Consider the following 18,896-nt stretch of genomic DNA (forward strand, 5'->3'; position numbering starts at 1 on the left):
AGCCAGCTCCCTCAGGTATCTTTTAAAAAAAAAAAAGTTGTACTAATACCAGTAAAATTAGCCACGCCTTAGCACAGCATTGCATCGTCAGCCCTGTGGCCCAGCTACAAGCTTGCTGAACTCCAGCCACGGCGAGCACAACTGCACATCCAAAGCAGCAGGTCTGTCTATGTGCAATAACTCGCAGGGATTTTGATGCCTTTAAGAGGTTAAAGTTCCTGGCAGGAACACAGGCTTGGAAATTAGTTTTTTAAATGGCAGGCAAATAATTGGATTACCGTGACTGGAAGAAGGGCAGATCCTGTAGTCTGCTGGTTTGCTACAGCTATTACAGTGGATTACTCTGCCACCTCATCCTTTCCAAATTCTATTGCCGTATCAGAAGAAATTTTTTAAGCCTCTGTTTGCCTCTTACAGATTCCCAAGAGGAGTTTAGGCAACTTTCAGTTCACTAGAAGTTCTAGCATCCAGAAGGGTAGATACCAAGAGGATACAACCAACGCTGGGCCAAAACTGAGTTCACAGTTGCAGAGCAATTGCTGACTTTACTGTAAAGTCCTTATTAAAAAAAAACAAACTTGAAAAAAAGCAGGAAAAATACATCCAAGTGCTGTGGTCAGTAAGAGATGTGTATAAGTAGCAAAGAAAACTGCTGCTCTCTGTTAACACACGACAACGTTTGTGCCAACTTTTGTTCAGTCTTGTGCAGCCACGAGTCTGTTTCTCTAGAAACACTGCCAAGGTATTTTCCTGGCTAGCAGGCACGTAGAGACGTCACGTGGCAGAAGGACGCCGTGCAACAGCTTGGTCACCAGAGCGGTGGCTCCCCACCGCACTACGCCTGTCCCGCAGGAGGCTCTGTGAAAGCATTCAACAGACTGACCTTAGCCACGGCTTCTTGTCCTCAGTGGGAGCAGGTCTGGTACCTGGACACAGGCTGAGAACGGGGAAGGAAGCTGTGATGATACTCCAGGGATTAAAAAACAAGAAAACCACCACCAAAAAAGCCTAACACACAGCCACAAACCACCCCCTCAAAAAAAACCAAAAAACAAGAAACCTCCCAGCTTCAGCTACCAGTTCATTTCACAAGACTTGATTAATCATTTAACCTTCTACAGCACTACCTTGCTGAAAAAAAGCCAGTTCTCAGATTCCCCAGGAAAGGCCTGCTGTGCTCCAAATCATCCTCCACATTTTTTCCAACTGAGCGCTCAGACCTCTGAAGGACTGGCGAAATGAAGAAATCTATCTCAGACATCACGTGCGGTTTTTTGTGCGCAGTCAAACCAAGCACCGCTCTTCTCTCGAAGAACACTCTGCGAGCGCACGCAGTTCAGCTCCGCCTGCGAGGGGGCACTTGAAATACATCGTAGCAAACAGTAAGAGCCGCGTCTGCTGGGCTGATCAGTCCCTCAAACTGATATTTCACTGAATCCTCTGAATTTCTGCATATTTTTGCAGCAGTCTTGGAAAGCTTGCAGATTTTCACCTTTGGGTATACGGCTGAGCAAAGGGACTCAGGGACTTGTAGGCAAGCACGCTACTTCTACAGTTTGGATCTTCCCACCCTCTTTTCTGCATCCATCTTAAACAGAAAGCAGGGAACACAGCATCCCTCAGATTCCTACTTCATCTCCCCCAGAAAACAGCACCTTAATAAAAAGCACAGTCTTAATAAAGCCAGCTTGCAAACGCATGCCGTTTGTTTCCCTAACAACCTTTCTATTTGATTTCGCCTTTTGACCCGACTACATTGTCTTCTGACACAGCAGATGGGCCTGCGAACGCCAGATCGCATCGCATGTTCTGCGCTATCAGTTTCAGAGGCAGAACATCTTTTCATTTTAATTCTTCAGTCGACAAGAGCAATGGAAACAAACCCCTGCAGCAAGAGAGAAACCGGGGTTCACATCACAAGAGCTGCACAGTAACTGCCAGCACCATGACAGGACTCATACTTGGACATCTACGCCTTCCGAGACGCCTACCACAACACGCTTAGCGTACGTCAGCTTTCCCAAGGGCGTTCTCGCACTGGATTTCCACCCTCCAAAGTCAACAAAGTCAGTTTGGCCCAACAGGAAATCAGCACACAGGAAAAACCGCGGCTGCTGCAGCTCCCTCACACGAACAGGCAGCATAAAAGATTGCATTTTGTGATCCTAGATGACGGGGCAAAGGAGCATTTACAGAGATCATCTCCAGCAGCAGCACTCAGCCCACGCTCACACGGCCCCCGTGCCTCGGTACGCAGAGGCTCTATGGCAGAAGACTCTTTTGTCAGGTCACACACGGGGATTTCCCATGAAAAACAAACACCAAATTTCTTCAAACTTGGCACATGACAGCATACATAAACAAAGCACAAAGACAGCCCGTTTGTGGCTTCTATCCAGCAACAGGACTTCTGGTCCGGATCTAAACAGGCCACTAACGCACCGCGACAGCCTGTTTGCCACAGCACTCCATCACGCAGCAGAGCGGAGGATGGCAGCAGGAAGGCGTGCAGAGCGTTGGGCTGTTCTCTGGTTCCCCCCCCGTTCTAGAAAGCTGCATCACAAGGAGCGTGTTAAACATAAGCAAGAAGAATAGCAACAACTGAGACCTCAGCAGTCAAAACAAGGCGCAGAACCTCCCCGCTGCACAACCAAAGCCCCGTTGCCGCATGCACGACAGCGCCTGCCCCCGTCAACTGCAGCATCAATTCTGTACTACAAGGGTAACGCTCACCCAAATCAGACTAAAGCAAGTGCTACCAAACATTTGTTCTCATCTGCCTGTGCCAGCTTAACAGCCATCAGCAACAGTTTTCTGATAACCACCGGACCGCCACAGCCATGCATTTAAGCTCAGCCCACTCGGGGCATTGCACAGACACCAGCCCCGCTGCCCACGCCATTCGGTTAGCGCAAGGTTCCTGGCACAGATCTGTAAGCAAGATTACGAGTTGAGCCTGGATGCCAGTTTACCATGCAGTTCAAGAGTTAGCTCAGGCCGGCCTGACAAAGGCAGCCTGAACACAGTCATCCAGCTCGGAGGAGAGAGGTTGAGCAGCAGGGACACACACAGACTCTCTGAGATGCCCTTGGGGCCAGAAAACAAGCCCTAAAACTCAAGTTTACCAGTACAGATGTAATCTGCCTGGTCTAGTCTTCAGCAGACTAGGCAAATTACGGCTTTTCTTTAGACACTGTCCCATTGGTGTGTCTCTGCAGTTTCGTTGCCCCACCACTGCATCTGAAGGTTATACACCACGTTAGGGACAAATACTGTGTATTTATCTTAAAATTCTGTACTATTATCTTAAATTCCTGTACTATATAGTAACAGCTTCTCACCTTAATGAAGCTTTTTACTTTAACTGCAGGGACACCCAGCTACTGTCCCAAGAAAAGTTACAAGTTAACAGTCATCTGCAGCTGCAAATTTACTGAATGAGCCAGGAAATAAGAAAAAGGTTGTTTATCAACAGTAACTTCCTCCCTCAACGTGCTGCCCGCAGCCCTTTCCTTACTTCACACTGCAATTCTGCTCCAATTAGCAGTCCATTTGCTTGAGTCCCAGCAAATCCACCTTATCCATATACCTACCATGGTCCTCCTATCAAACAGGAAGGCCATGCTTCTGCTGCTTATCACCCTGCTTCTAGCTAAGGCAGAACTGCTGCAAAAGATTAAGCTAACTCAAGTAGATATTACTTTGGTGCTCTCCCCTCCCCACATTCCCATCACCTCCCTTGCACTGGAGGACATCTAATCCCAAATACCTGGGTAGGAAGACGAAACTGGCATGAAGCCATATCAGCACCATAATAACAACGATGGTTTTTCGCTGGTTTAGCTCCTTGAATGACCTGCGAGCGGTCATGGGACAGAGAGAGTGAGGCGGCAGTGGGGCAGGGGGAGGGGGGATGGGTGACAAAATTGCCACAGAACCATCAGCTGCGATAACGTTACGCCACTGTTTGGGGACCGCCGCAGCGCGGTTTGCCAGGACAAGCAGGTCTACGGCCAGCTGCCGTCAAAACCTGCAACCCCGATCCCCTTCCCCTGCAGCTCTGTGCTGACCTGCAACTCTCGGGGCTCGCTCCACCACTCAGCGAGCAAACTAACTCTGCAAAAGAGCATGGAGACGCAACGCTGCGCTGAAGACAAAATGGAAGGTTTCTCAAGCCTAAGGAAAGTTTTATGTTACCTTTTGGGAGCAGAAGAACATGGTACCCGAGAGCTGCCACGTTTCTTAATGTGGTTTTATAATATACCCTACAAACTTCAACCACCGGCAGCTGAGAAGCCAATATGAGCACACAAGCTAGGACAAGAATCAAAAGACATTATTTCAAACCAAAAACGCAGGGAAACTTTCTGAAGACTGGAGTTTGGCCAGAATATTTTAACACTCCCACTGAATACACAAATAGAAAAAATTGCCAAAAGCGACGTTTTGGCAAGCATTTATTCATCTTTTCCTAGTTTTGGCTGCCTCTGCCATGAATCTAGGTGTGCAACCCAGGGGAACGTGTAACCTTCGGTTCTGATAGTTTTCAGTGCAGCTTTTCTAAATAGGTCTTTTAGCCTTTAAGTGGATTTTGGAAGAGATCAATGGATGAACAGCAGCACGCTTAGGCTGGAAAAGGCCTGGCCACACTTATACGCTACACTGGAGATTCCTCCACTCTTTCTTCAAAGGAAATTATTTTTTAAAAGGATCCACAAAAACATATAGACAAGTACTACTGTGTTCTCCTGTGGGACAGGATCTTATATTCTTAAAATGGTTAACTGCATCATATCTCTTGGAAGAGAGGCAGCTATTTTGATGCCTTTCAAACTGTAAATACACAGTCCAAATAAATTACTATTTATTAAAACAGTTCCTGCAAGTCTCAGCCGCAGATCCCTATTTACATATGCATTTCAGTCAGACTCTTCAAGTCTTGTTTTAACAGATACCTCTTTCAAAATGCTTATGATAGAACCCGAACTCCTCCCCCTCCCCATGAGGTGGATTTGAATCTGCACTGCAAACACGGATCTCTCAGAAGCACGTGCTGTACTCTCACAGCTCAACCCTCCTCTTCAGCTCCTGCAGGTTGCATTTGGCTGGCTTCCCCTCTCCCACGTTTGTCCCACTGCTCAACTTCCCTTTTCTTTTATCCACTCTCTAACAGGCCTGCCCCACAGAGAAACTATCAGTCAATAAATGTCAGATAAACATTAGCCAGTCCGACTTCAAAACAGTGGACTAACAGTCAGACTGGGAAACCAGAAGATAAAAATTCTCCTTTTAGGGTTCGCAGCTCGCTGCCCGAGCCGAGGCGATGCAGCAGCTCCTACCGCAACAAGTTCTGCTGCGTGAGAGACACCGATACACCGAGAACGGCGAAAAAACCCCCCTCTGTGCGTGCCACTTGTTTGCTAATTTACACCTTCGTTAATCAGAGCATTTCGCAAATAAGAGGTAATCCCTCCCCCACAAAGCTTCCCCTGTACAGTTGTGCCTAGAAACATTAAGAAACTGGAGAACAGGTCAAGATTTTAAAAAATATAATAATAAAAAAAACCTGCCTACGCAAGTGGGCGGCGCTGGGACAAAGTTGCGGGGAGAGACAGGGCAGCAGCTGAAAGACCGTGCGGCGCTTCGCCCCTCCGCTCCGCACCGGGCCCCCCCCGCCCCCCGGGGCCTCACCCCCCCGCCACCCCCGCCCCCATCGGGGCCGCCCCCCGCGCCGGCAGCCCCCGCCGCCCCGCAGGAGGGAACCCGCAGGGCCCGGAGCGGCCGCGAGGCCTCCGACCCGCCGCCGCGGCCTCCAGCTCCCCCCCGCCGCAGGGCCCCGCGTACCGTCCGGGCGGCCTCTGCCCAGGTCCTGCCCTTCTTCCTGCGGCCCTTCTCCCTCATGTCGGACGCGGCCGGGAGCAGCTGACTCCGAGACACCCTGGGGACTCCTCCCAGGCGGGGAGGAATAGGAGCGGCAGCGGCCCTACGTGCGGGCGGCCCCGAGCGCAGCGGCCCCTGCGCCCGCCGCCGCAGCTGCCATATTGGGCTCCTACTGTAAAGGGCCCCGGTCATGTGACCTCGCCCGCGTGACTCCACCTACTGTACGGGACGCCGGGACGGGGGAGGAGCTTCTCGGCAGAGCCACGCCCCCCTGAGCAACGCGTGCGCGCTGCCCCGTACGGCGCGCCTCTGCGCGCTGCCTGAGGCGGCGGCGGCGTTTCGTCATGGCGGTCGCGTCCAGCCGCTCCCCCGGAGGCACGGCAGTGCCTGCAGTCAGTCATGCGATCATGGACTCGCCGGGATTGGAAAGGACTTCCAGGATCACCAAGTCCAACCCCAACCCAACACCCCCAGGCCTCCTAAACCATGGCCCCAAGTGCCACGGCTGCACGGTGTTGGAACCCCCCCAGGGACGGTGACGCCCCCACCTCTCTGGGCAGCCTGTGCCAGGGCCTGACCCCTCTGGCAGGGAAGGCATTTTCCCTCACATCCAACCTAAACCTCCCCTGATGCAGCCTGGGGCCGGTTCCTCTCGTCCTGTCCCTGGTGACTTGGGAGCAGAGACCAGCCCCCCCTCACTCCAGCCCCTCTCAGGCAGCTGCAGAGAGCGAGAAGGGCTCCCCTCAGCCCCCTCTTCTCCAGGCTAAACCCCCCAGCTCCCTCAGCCGCCCCCCAGCACACTTGTGCTCCAGACCCTGCCCCAGCCCCGCTGCCCTTCTCTGGACACGCTCCAGCCCCTCAAGGGCCGTCTTGTCCCGAGGGGCCCAAACCTGAGCCCAGCATTCGAGGTGGGGCCTCCCCAGGGCCGAGCACAGGGGCCCCATCCCTGCCCGGCTCCTGCTGGCCACACTTGCCGATTCAGTTGCCATGGGGTGACCACCAGCCCACACTGTCCCCGACCTCCCTGTCCCAACAGCCACCAAGAGCCACTGGACCCCCACAGGACCTCCACGCCTGCCCCAGCTTGCCCCCAGGACTCCCAAGCTCAGTCCCTCACCGACCACTGCTTCACAGCTGCAGCACCCACCTACCCGTGCCCCTTCCCCTGCTGCTCACCACCACCCAGCCATAGACTCATAGAGTCATTAAGGTTGGAAAAGACCTCTAAGATGATCAAGTCCAACCGCCAACCATGCACCATTCTGGTGCTACCAAGTACATCTCAACTAACCACACACCTCGCAGCCAGCTGCCACCTAATTGCCATCCCCATTCCTCTCCCCAACACCGGCACCTGCAGTCAGAGCCACTGTCCCCATCCTCTGGCACCAAGCTCCCTCTGCTCACAGTTAACCAGCATCGCAGGTGCGATCTTCCTCCATCAGCACATCCACTCTGCACGCCTCCACTTGCACGGCTGCTACCCTGAGCTGCGGCTCCCCTTGCTCCCTCATCACCCAGCCTGCTGCCCACCAACTAACCTTCTCCTTCACCAACACCCTTACCAGCTCCCAGCTGCACTTCTGGCTGTCCCAGCTGACAGCCGTTCTCCCGCAATGCTGCTCCGGATGCTCCCAGTCCCCTTTTCAGCACAGCTGTCTTCCCATCCCACCTCATTGAATCATAGAATCATTAAGGTTGGAAAAAACCTCTAGGATCATCAAGTCCAACCGTAAACCATTGGGGGTCATAAACCTCGTCCTCCAGAGTTATAATCTACTCCCATCTTCTCTCAACCAAAAGCCACTTCAGCCCTTGGAAGCCCCAGGGGACGCTCCCACCCCACCCAGACTTGTGATTTTATTTCCATCTTCTCTCCTGTTAAAGGAGGGATGTCACTGACTGGATAGAAAAACCCCAAAGGATGTACGTCCATGCAGCATCTCAAATAGCTGCTCTTCCCATATCGCAGTTTCATAGAAAAATGAGCAGTTTCTCACAGTGTGCAGCATCGTATGTTTCTGTTTCTATGGGATGAGAATGTGGAAAATCGCAGTATGCGCCTGTCTGGGAAAGCCACCATCAGTGAGTACTGTGCCAGGGATAAAAGAAAGTTAAGGCTGGTGTCCTTAAAGGTGTTTGTACACCTTAATTCTCGCAGCACCTTCAGCAGGTTGCAAGGTTGTCTACGACGGCTCTACAGCCAAGCCAAGAGTCATGGGCATAAATGTACAGCATAAATGGTCGTATAGATGACATTGAACTGAGCATCGATGGAAAGGAACGAGTTCTTGTTATGTCTCTGGAGAAAAAAAAACCAGTTACCGAGGCTGTGGAAGAGGTAAGCCAGTCCAGGATCTGGAATTAAAGACCACTTCTCCACCTCCTAAGTGAATCTCAAACTGACTCGCAGAATTATAGCTTGCTTATTTTACTAAAATGCAATACGGTGCATGCTCCACCCCGTGATGGCAGAGTGGCCCTCAGGATGTACGTTGTGAGCCATAAATTCGTAGAGGCGTTGGCTGGAAGAGACATTAGGAGGTCTCTAGATCAACCTCACCTGAAGCAGCGCTGCCAGCAGCATTGGTTGGATAAAGCCGTGTCCAGAAATCATCCAAGCCTGGACATTCCCCCGCCTGCCTGGGTAATACATGCCCACCTACACCTTCTCAAGGGGTTTTTCCTGCTGCCCAACCTGAACCTCTGAACTGCGGTTTGAGCCGCTGCCCCTCGTCACACCCCCGCACCGAGAGCAGTTTGGCTTCACAGCCGTCCTTCACGCAGTAGCGGGCTGCTCCTACGGGCCCCGCTTCTCACCTGGCCAAACAAGCCCCAGCCTCTCCTCGTGCGTCACGTGCCCCAGGACCTCGAGCATCTCGGTAGCCCTGCGCTGGCTGTCTCCAGTTTGTCCCCATCCCTCTTGAACTGGGGGGATCACATATTGAAACTTTATTCAAAGCAAGGCCCCAACAGTGCCAAATACAGGAGAAACAGTAATTTCCCTCTGTCTACCAGTGATGCTTCTCCTCCCGTAGCCAGCATGCCACTTGTCTGATTTGTGGTGAGGTCGCACCATTGGCTCATGCCCAACTATCTGACCTTCTTCTCTGGGCTCCTCAAGTCCGTAACTGTGAACTTGCCGGGGAGATGAGTTAGGAGGGGGACTGTGCTAACATCGATTCAGCTGTCTATCTGTAATTCACTCTAACTTCCAGGGTTTTAAGAGAGAAAAAGTGCACATTTTGGATAAAGTAAAAACAGACGTTCATCCAGTGAGCTAAGGAAACATTTGCGGAGTAAGATAATCACCTATTAATTGATTCATCTTAAGTATGCGAGCCGCCTTGTTATTCCGCTCAGGATTTACATTAAGCCTGGAGTTCGGAACCTTCAGTTTCCATCTGAAGGTCAGTTAATTTCCAAACTGGAAGTCAGACAAGCTGGAAGATATTAATTGGTGGCTTTTTGATTGACAAATGACGTGGCCACAGCCCCAAGCAGCCCTATCTGATAGCAACTGACCGCAGGAAAGGGCAGCGTAGGAATATAAACATTTTCTGCAAAATTATACAGAAAATGCAAAGCTTTTAAGAGGATAGGTGAGGGGGGCACTTACCCCAATTATGTAAACACAACTTTAAAATCTTTATTTAAGAGGTTTTAGGTTATGACCATTTTACTCCTTCTGCAAATCAGTAGCTGGGGGCTGTCAGCAGGAACCATCTCTGTCAGTTTTAGATGTTCTGCCCTCTTGCTGTGGATTAACAACAAAAATTATTGCAAGTCCTTTAATTATTAGCAAATCACCTGGCCGTTAGAGCATACAAGTGAGGTTTGGGTACCAAAATGCCTTTAAAAACCAGAATGATTTCACAGGCCCATTTAGGGCTTTCTCTGCTCTGACAAAGAGGCCAGATTCAATTAACTCTAGTTAGAATTAGACTAAAAACTTAGGTAAAAAGTAAGTTAACTCCAGCCTCGTCTCCACGTTGCCTTGACTATAGACAACATCTTCAAGTGCAGGGCAACCTGGTCCAAGTCAGGCTCCTGTCATCCCCTCCTATCCTCCCACCTCCTGAAACCAGACCAAAGATACGAGATGAGATATGCGGCCAGTGCACAGAAACAAATACTGAGATCATAGTGTCATAAATAGTCACTCGTTACAAACAAATCAGGTACATGGTACTTCATTTACTTAGCTATGGCTGGCACACATCACTGTTTTTATGAATTGCTTTTATTTAACCTAAACAACCAGATAATTAAATAAAAAGAAAACCACAACCTGTGCATGCTTCAAAAGCTCAACACACCATTAGTTCTAACTCTTGTCTTTTGAGAGTACACCTGACGTTTCCAGTCTACAGTGAGGTTTGTGCTAAACCCCGTTCAGCTGCAGCCGTTTGGAACACTACTGAAAAGCCTTGGGCAAGAATCCTGTATCTGGCTAAAAATGCTTGAGAAATTAGTTCTAGTGACAAAGTGTCCTTTGCAACTTACCGGGTCATTGAATTCAGTATTTCTGGGGGACCGATCCCCCTACACTATCAAGTTCTTCAAGTAAAGTACGTCAGCCAGTACAGCCATCCTCTGAATGGGTTGAATCTATACGTCACGCTGGGACACAGAGCCCTGGCCCCAGTTCTCCCCTCCTCATTTGAACCCTACTTGGGGTGACCATTTACAAGTTCAAAGATGGCTTCTGAGCAGGAGAGAGTCTGTTTTGCACCTTTGCTGTCAGAACACACCGATGCAGAGACTTTATGTCAGCAGATTCTCAGCACAGCAGAACTATACCATGGGATATAGCACCTGCATCAGGAAGGTCGGTAGCGGGTGTGTAAAATATCTAATATAGCAGCTTTCCTCTCGAGCAAACAGAAATCTCATCCAGGCTGTCACATACTGTACCTCAGCATCCTTCCCCAATGCAGTCATGCCCTGATTATATCCATCCATTTTCGTTTCATCCTTTTCTAGTCCAAAATTACTCTTCCCTGTGTAGCTCTTCACTGGCTCTTCTCACATCAGAAATAAGATCCCTCTCTTCATTTTCAAAAGCTTTCACATCCTACCCTACTTATAACCCTAACATTCACGTATATTCCCAAATCCACTCGACTTCTAATGCCAGCCTCCACTGTCCACTCGACTGATTTTCAAACCAGCATATTTCTGCTCCTTAAAAGGCTGCCTCTGTCTCCTACGGCTATCTGTTTTCTTTCCTTTTAGGCTTAGATAGTCATTGCCCCCTGAACGCGTGCTGTATTTCCGAGGTCACAGGGCAACTCTGCTCTACAAACAAGAGGTCCGAGTTCTACGGCGTGAGTAGCAAATACTTATTGTTTGAGATGGAGCATTAGAAAGCCAGCCCTCAGTTCATGTTTCTTACAGCACAGAGTTGCCATATCCAGCAAATTCACGTCCTGCTTTTCAGTCAGCTGAAAGCTGGACACTGCTGAGCCAAGACTTCAGCAATTTTCTCCTGCACTAGTTCCAATGCAGGGTCTGTAAAGTTCATATGATCCTCCTCTCATCCTGATCACTTCCTGTGATGGAACAAATCTACATTTTTCAAACACCAGGACAAATGGGATCAGGCATCAAAACTCCTTTCAGAAGACTCTGTTTCTTCTTGTAAGTCATAAAAGCACAACTCCTACAGCTGTGGTCTACCACATTCCCCACATTATTCCCCATAAAGTATAAAACCAAGGCTAAGTTTGCATGTTGCCCTGTTTACATCCCCCCCATTGGCGCCTCGTGGTACGTACGAGTTGAAGCAAAGCTAGGCTTTAACATGATTCTTTAGCCTTGTATCTGAGGTGGGAATGTACCTCCAGGAAGAGAAGATACTGTAAAACTCAGTGGCCATGGCCTGTGCTGCACCCTGGAGCCTGAAAGCTCACCTCCCAAAGTAAAAATAAGTATAAACAGGCACGACTCACCAAGGCATATCTTTTATTATTATCATTATTACTACTACATCTACTGTACCACAGTTTCCTTGTTCAGAGGAGCATGTAAAGCACACACACACTGCACTGGTACAGGCTGGGGGGGACCTGCTGGAGAGCGGCTCTGCTGAGAAGGCCCTGGGGGTGCTGGGGGGCAGCGGGGTGACCCCGAGCCAGCACCGGGCCCTTGGGGCCAAGGAGGCCAGCGGTGTCCTGGGGGGCATGGAAAGGAGCATGGCCGGCAGGGCGAGGGAGGTTCTCCTCCCCCTCTGCTCTGCCCCAGTGAGGCCACACCTGCGGGGCTGCAGCCAGTTCTGGGCCCCCAGTGCAAGAAGGGCAGGGAACTGCTGGAGCAAGGCCAGCGCAGAGCTGCCAAGGGGATCAGGGGCTGGAGCATCTCCCTCGTGAGGAAAGGCTGAGAGACCTGGGTCTGCTCAGCCTGGAGAAGAGAAGGCTGAGGGGGGATCTCATCAATGCTTATAAATATCTGAAGGGCGGGTGTCAGGACGATGGGGCCGGGCTCTTTTCAGCGGTGCCCAACGCCAGGCCAAGGGGCCACGGGCACAAGCTGGAACACGGGAAGCTCCCCCTGAACATGAGGACAAACCCCTTCCCTGTGCGGGTGCCAGAGCAGGGGCACAGGCTGCCCAGAGAGGCTGTGGGGTCCCTTCCCTGGAGACATTCGCCCCCCGCCTGGACGTGGCCCTGTGCCCCTGCTCTGGGGGTGCCTGCTCCAGCAGGGGGTGGGACGGGATGAGCTCCAGAGGGCCCTTCCAGCCCCTACTGTTCTGTGATCCTGTGATTCTGTGATAAAGCCAAGGCACATAAAGCTGGTTTTAGAAGTAAAGCCGGTAGCTGTTATGAGGAGATAAAGTTAAAAAAAAACAACCAACAACCCAAAATGAAAAACCCCAGACCAACCCCTGGTCAGCAAGTAAAGAGGGGAACTTGCTGCCCAGGAAGTCTCAGCACATCGCCAGGACAGAAGAGCTCTCTGTGCTCCCCAGGGAGAATCTACAGCTGCACAGAGGAACTCCTGCTCCGCCGCCTGCGCAGAAGTGCCCGATCACAGCTGATACCGAGTGCTGTCGGGAGCAAGATGAGTCTGCCCTTTAAATGCTTCCGCTGAGGCTTGAATAAAACTACCCAAGTCTTTCCTGGGGAAAATAATTTGGTCCACTGGCTTTCTTAACTGTAAAGACTCCCCTCTCACTCTTCCCACTCAGAAGAGATTACCACAAGGATTTATGTGTTAAAAAAAAAACCCCAAGAGGGTCATTGATTCGACTCGGAGCCTGTTAGATAAAATTCTGCCCCCCAAAGTATCTTGATATTTACCATCTCCTTACGGCTTCAGTCAACAGGACAACATGTTCCTAGCATTCACCATTCCTCTGCTCTTTTGTACCTGGGTAACGTTTTGCTGTATGGGTGTGGTGAAACCCACCATTTTTAGCCCTTCCAAGAAAAATCTGCTTAGGGCATGACTGTGTCCAGCCGGGTAAAAGATTGACAGGAGCTGGGCACTGGGAGCCACAGCTGCAGCCGCAATGAGATCATCGGTTTCAGCCAGCTGAAAACTGCCTTTGCTTTAGTCTATTGCTTTAGCGTAATGCTCCAAACATGCTCAGAAACCCCAAATCTGCCAGTCGAACAAAAGCCCTTCCAAAGAATTTTGTTTCTTTGCTCCTACCCAAAGATCAGTATCACGTTTCCCTGACAGTTTATCATAGCGCTAGGCAACGCCTACAGGCTGACAGGAGCCCGGTTTGATACTGCTCGAAGATCAGAGGACTGATACCAGTTGTTCTGGCTTCTTTTACCTGAACGCCTGCACTCTGCCGGTTCGCTAGTGTGCCTTGTGTGGTATGGCCATACCTGCAGACTCTTCCAGGAGCAGGACGCTCTTCACCCACCTTGCTTTCCTTCTAATACATTGTGTGACTCCCACCTGCTTTTAATGACACGCATGCGGACGACATTAGCTAGAAAAGCCCGTTCTGATGACAGTCGTTAAGATCTTTGCATACAATGCGCTCATCTGAAAGCGTGGCTTGCCCTGGATTTGCACCTGTGCCAAGCTGAGCGTAAAACACCACCAAATCAAGAGTATGCCTTTCTAGAGGCGAATGGTGTACCAGCAGGGGCGCCGGCAAAAAGCTAACAACAGACAGACAAAAACCCCAGCAGCCTGCTAAAAATGAAACAAGGCTACAATTTATTGTTTGTGAAGTTTTAAGATGTGCTTTGGGCATTTTTCAACTCTGTTTCTGTTATTTCAAGGGGTATAAAATTATTTCCATGTAAGATAAAATATTGAAGCTCAAATTATTATCCAGCCTTATTCTTCATGACCATGGCTTTTAGCAGGGTATCTCAATGTTGCAAGACTTAGAATCAGTTCGTGATTAGCAGATTAATTTTTAGATGTCACTTTTTCACAAGTACTAGCAAAAGGCAGTAGAAATCAAGAATCTTTTTTGCTCCTTATCCATTTTTTGTTGCTTCCTCTTACTTGTTGGAGAGCCTCCAGAGATGCCGACTCGCTAGCCTTGCTTCCCTGCCGTGCGATAATGCAACAGTAAGGTGGTGGTGATCCGAAGTTCAGAAGACGTTGAGTGTGCTCTTGAAGGTACTTGCTCCCTGTAAGGGCAAAATGAGTTTGACACTAAAGCTGTCCTGCAAAGGACAGCCCTGCTCTCCACCTTCCCCCAGGGGCTGCGTGGTCAGCAGAAGTTAGACCCGATCACGACACGGCTGCACCAGCAGCGCTGGTAGCCCCGGTGCCGCCCTGTGCTGACAAGGCTACCTGGTTCCAAACCTACCAGGGCAATTGTGAGCTCAGGCAATACCGCATCACGCCTCTGTGCGCCATAGACATACCTGACAGCCTCTCAGAGACCTGAGGAGGCCTTTACCAGAGAAAAGCAGGTTTCTTTGTGCTGTTTCCAGTATTATCACCCAGTATTCTTCTTCCTGCACCTGGAGACCCCCACGCGGAGAAGTCCCTACATGGCAGATATGCTGAACGCCCAGCCAGGGGGTTTGTCTGCCGCGTGCGAGGGCTGTTCTCTAGTCCTGGCATGTCAGGAAACGGGGCAAAGCTCTAGAAGCCAAGCAGGAGCTGCACTTGACTGGATGCTTCTAAAGAGGACATACTACCCTGCACACCAGCACCTCCAGGGACCCATGCCCAGGGTCTTGCAAAAGCAGCTGCGCAAGCCACAGAACTGAACTGCTGGCATTTATTTCAAAATAATATCCCTCAATCCTCTTTCAATTCATCATGTATCTAGCTCCCAGCGTAGCAAAAATTATAATGGCTGGTACAAATTACAGCTTATTAGAGGTGTTTCGGAGCAAGTGGCTCGGCCGGCCAGCTGCTCTCACGGGTCAGTCTGCTCAGATCTAATTTTATCTCTTGAAGCTGTATAGGAGGAAGTGAAGCATAGTTCACTGCAAGGGGATCGGTTCATCCCTGACAGTAAAAGGAAGGACTGACCTTATTGTATATGAACGCAGCTCTATCCCTAAGATTTAAGCTTAAATAATTCATATTTATTAAACAGGAGTTAATGCTAAAGCAGAATTTTTGGTCGATTTAAATCCTATTTCTAAACTCAGATTCAAAACAGGCAGTGAGCTGGTTGGAGGCTGATACTTCCAGCCAGGAAAAAGAACATGCAAATGTCAGATTGCTGAGCTAAAACAACGAGCAGATGGCCTTTCTGGTGGGGGAGGGTTATGGGGCTACAGCTTTACAATAATTATTTTAAGTTCTGAAAACGATACGAAAACCAGGAACCCAAATCTTTGTGCAAATCCATGAATTCAACCTTGAATGAAAACAAGAAACATAGCACGGACACTTCACGAGAGAGCGGTGGTTTGTCTTCTTGACTCTTGTTATCCATTGGCAGGATGTCTGGGCTGCTGGGAATGTGATACCAGACCCGGGGTTACACAGAGCCAACTCGGGTCCAGCAGGACTTCTTTGGCCAGGCAAAGCATTAGCCCCATGAAATCCAAGCAGGCCTGTTGCAGAATCAGCTCAGAAATCTCTGCACGCTGCTCAACAGTTGTGTTATGAAATCTGATGTACGTGTGATTGGATGAACCACATTGCTCCAATCCATGTGCTGCTTCTGGGCTTGAGCTGGCACTTTGTATTTTCTGGAAGAATGAAATAGGAGGGAGTATGGTGCAGCGGCAATCAAGCTAAATATTTAGGAGCCAGTTTTGCTGCAGAAGAAATACCTGTATTACATATGTAGATCATAGAATCCCAGAATCCCAGGTTGGAAGGGACTCAGGAACCATCTAGTCCAACCTCTCTAGGAAGAGCCCAGCCTAGACAAGGTGGCCCAGCGCCCTGTCCAGACGGCTCTTGAAGGTGTCCAACGTGGCCGAGCCAACCCCTTCCCTGGGGAGATTATTCCAGTGGTGACTGGCCTCACTGTGAAAAATTTCCCTCTGGTGTCCAATCGGAATGTCCCCAAGAACAACTTGTGTCCATCCCCCCTTGTCCTCTCCGTGGGACTCCGTGTAAAAAGGGAGTCTCCGTCTTCTTTGTAGCTGCCCCTGAAGTACTGGTACATGGGGATGAGATCCCCTCTGAGCCTCCTTTTCTCAAGGCTGAACAAACCCAGCTCTCCCAGCCTATCCTCATATGGCAGCTTCCCAGTCCTCTGATCATCTTGGTGGCCTTTCTCTGGACCCCTTCCAGCCTGGCCACATCCTTTTTGTACAGCGGGGACCAGAACTGGACACAGCACTCCAGGTGTGGCCTGGCCAACGCTGAGTAGAGCAGGGTAATGACTTCTTTCTCTCTGCTGGCAATGCCCTTGTTGATGCAACCCAGCATCCTGTTGGCCTTCTTGGCCGCAGGAGCCACTGTTCGCTCATGTTGAGCTTTCTGCCCACCAGGACCCCCAGGTCCCTTTCGACAGAGCTGCTCCCCAGCCAGGTGGAGCCCAGTCTGTGCTGCACTCCCGGATTATGTTTTCCCAGGTGCAAGACCTTACACTTGTGGCACTTAGGGACATGGTTCAGTGGTGGAGTTGGCAGTGCTGGTTGGACTCGATGAGCTCAAAGGTCTTTTCCAACCTAAACGAATCTCTGGTTCTATGATTCTACTTTGCATTTGTCACTATTTGTTTCCTCACCTTCCATTACTTTTGGTGGTGAAGAACTGATTTTTCTTCCTAGGCTCACTGGAAGAGCTCTGGCAGCGTTTCCCTGTTGGTCCGGGATAAGAGTGCGGCTGACTTCTTGCTGACACGAGGTATGTCTGCAGAACTCCCACCCCAGACATAACTGTATCAGCCAAACCGTACTTCTTGCTTGAGAAAGCAAATGTTCCTGTGTCAGGAACTGCAGCCTGCAGGTGGTGGGGAGATTAAGTCCTCAGTTTTTCCAGTGGCCCTAGCCACTTTGAGAGAGGCTCATCAGAGCTCCAAAATACTGCTTTGAGTACAGCCCGTAGGCCATCTGTGCCAGGGCAGGGCAAAAGACAAGCTCCTGAAGCCTGGGCCTTCCTCCCCACATTTGGTCTGGTCAGTGAATCCCAGACTACTGTGCTGATACGTATGACCGGCCCCAGTGCTGCCCACAGAGCATCCCCCTTTAGGCCCACGCTCAGCCCAGTGAGGCTTTTGTAGGTCACTGTCGCCTGGCGGCATCCCTTAAGGCTCCTTTGCCACTTCTTTCCAAAAGGTTCCCCTCCTCGCTGTGAGGTGTGATGCTGGTGTCCTCAGTGCATCGTCGCTCCTGAAACCTGCGCTACCGGCAGAGTCATCAGGAAAAAGAAACACAAAACCAGGATCAGCGGCCTTGCATTTTCCACCAGTTCTACCTCGGCAGACACACAGAGAGGCACCTTCTGTCTCCCAACGGGTGCCTGTGGAAGGTATCTTCGGACCATACGCAGCCTTGTAACGCAGTTAGAGGCTTTCCTTGGCTTCAGTCCTCCCGCTTGCCTGGAGATACATAGAAAGAAAAGGAGTGTTCCCTTTGAAGGGAAGACTTTCTTTAGTGCTACTGCGGGAGAGTTTGCTAGCTCAGCTTTGAACTTGCAGGCTATCTTATGATCCTCTGGGCTCCTCCCTTTACCTTGCAGACTTCTCAGCCTATCTCCATTGTTCACAAAACCCCCTATACCTTTCCCTGCCTCTCAGCATGCACCAGGAGCTCCCAAAGGCATCGCACCATTGACAAGCGGTGTAGTGGCAAATGGGCCCATTCCTTCAGTACCTCAGCTCCTCTGAAGCAACAATGAAGTTACGCCAAGGGTGTAAACTGTTGCTTTCAGGTGAAAGTAATTTATTCCAAGAAGTTACAGAATTATTATCTCTTTATTTCAGGAGAAAAGAGTCTTGCTACAGGCCATTTCCTTATATAGCAGCGAACAGCAGTTGGAGGTGGATTCTGGCCTTAGGGACGCTGAGCTTCTTTGTTTAGAAAGTCAAGGGCAGAGCGGTGACACAACTTGGGGCACAGGAGGAGACATATGAGAAGAAATGCAAAAGGATGAAGCAAAGAAGACACATGGAAGGCAGCATTACTGGGGACACAGCTGGAGACGCACTCTTGGAAGGTGGCACTTTGTGCCAGAGGAGGACCTCTGACAGGTCTGTGTCGTGTGGATAAGCCACCCAGAGCAAGGGCACCCCCAAAGGGACTGCAGCTCCACACCAGAGCAGAGGAGGTGCGAGAAGCAAGAAGCAGCAGCAGAAAGAGTAAGAAGCAAGGAGCGGTAGGCAGAAACCAGTAAGCACTGACCCCAACCTCCTGCGCTGCCCATTGCCTCACCAAAGAGAGTGGGTGCGGTGTGCAGCGAAAAGGTGGGGAGCTGAGATTAGCAGGGAGAAAAGCTGTTGGACTGAAGTTCAGCCTGCGGCAGGGGCAGAAAAAGAATTTCCTTAAGTGTTTGTGGAATTGCTTGTTTCCTAGTTTTTCCCAATGCCTAAACCAGCAATGAAAAATCTATGTTAGTTGACAATATATTAAACAAAGTGAAATTCCCTGAGTTGAGACCGTTTTGCCGATGACAAC

The 18,896-nt window shown here is 50.3% G+C and overlaps 1 protein-coding gene across 2 annotated transcripts in view; it reads right to left on the reverse strand.

Moving 5' to 3' along the window:
• The window catches only part of ASXL2 (ASXL transcriptional regulator 2), a 121,179-nt gene extending 115,185 nt beyond the window's left edge, over window positions 1-5,994 (reverse strand). The window contains exon 1 of one of the 2 annotated variants that reach the window (XM_075086345.1): window positions 5,845-5,994. In XM_075086345.1, coding sequence (XP_074942446.1) covers window positions 5,845-5,901 — 57 coding nt within the window. In that variant the 5' untranslated portion in view covers window positions 5,902-5,994. The remainder of the gene's footprint in view (window positions 1-5,844) is intronic. The other variant, XM_075086346.1, reaches the window with a different exon arrangement.
• Between the last annotated feature and the right edge of the window lie 12,902 nt (window positions 5,995-18,896).

The sequence above is a fragment of the Phalacrocorax aristotelis genome, chromosome 3 (assembly GCF_949628215.1).
Source record: "Phalacrocorax aristotelis chromosome 3, bGulAri2.1, whole genome shotgun sequence".
In the NCBI taxonomy this organism is placed as follows: domain Eukaryota; kingdom Metazoa; phylum Chordata; class Aves; order Suliformes; family Phalacrocoracidae; genus Phalacrocorax; species Phalacrocorax aristotelis.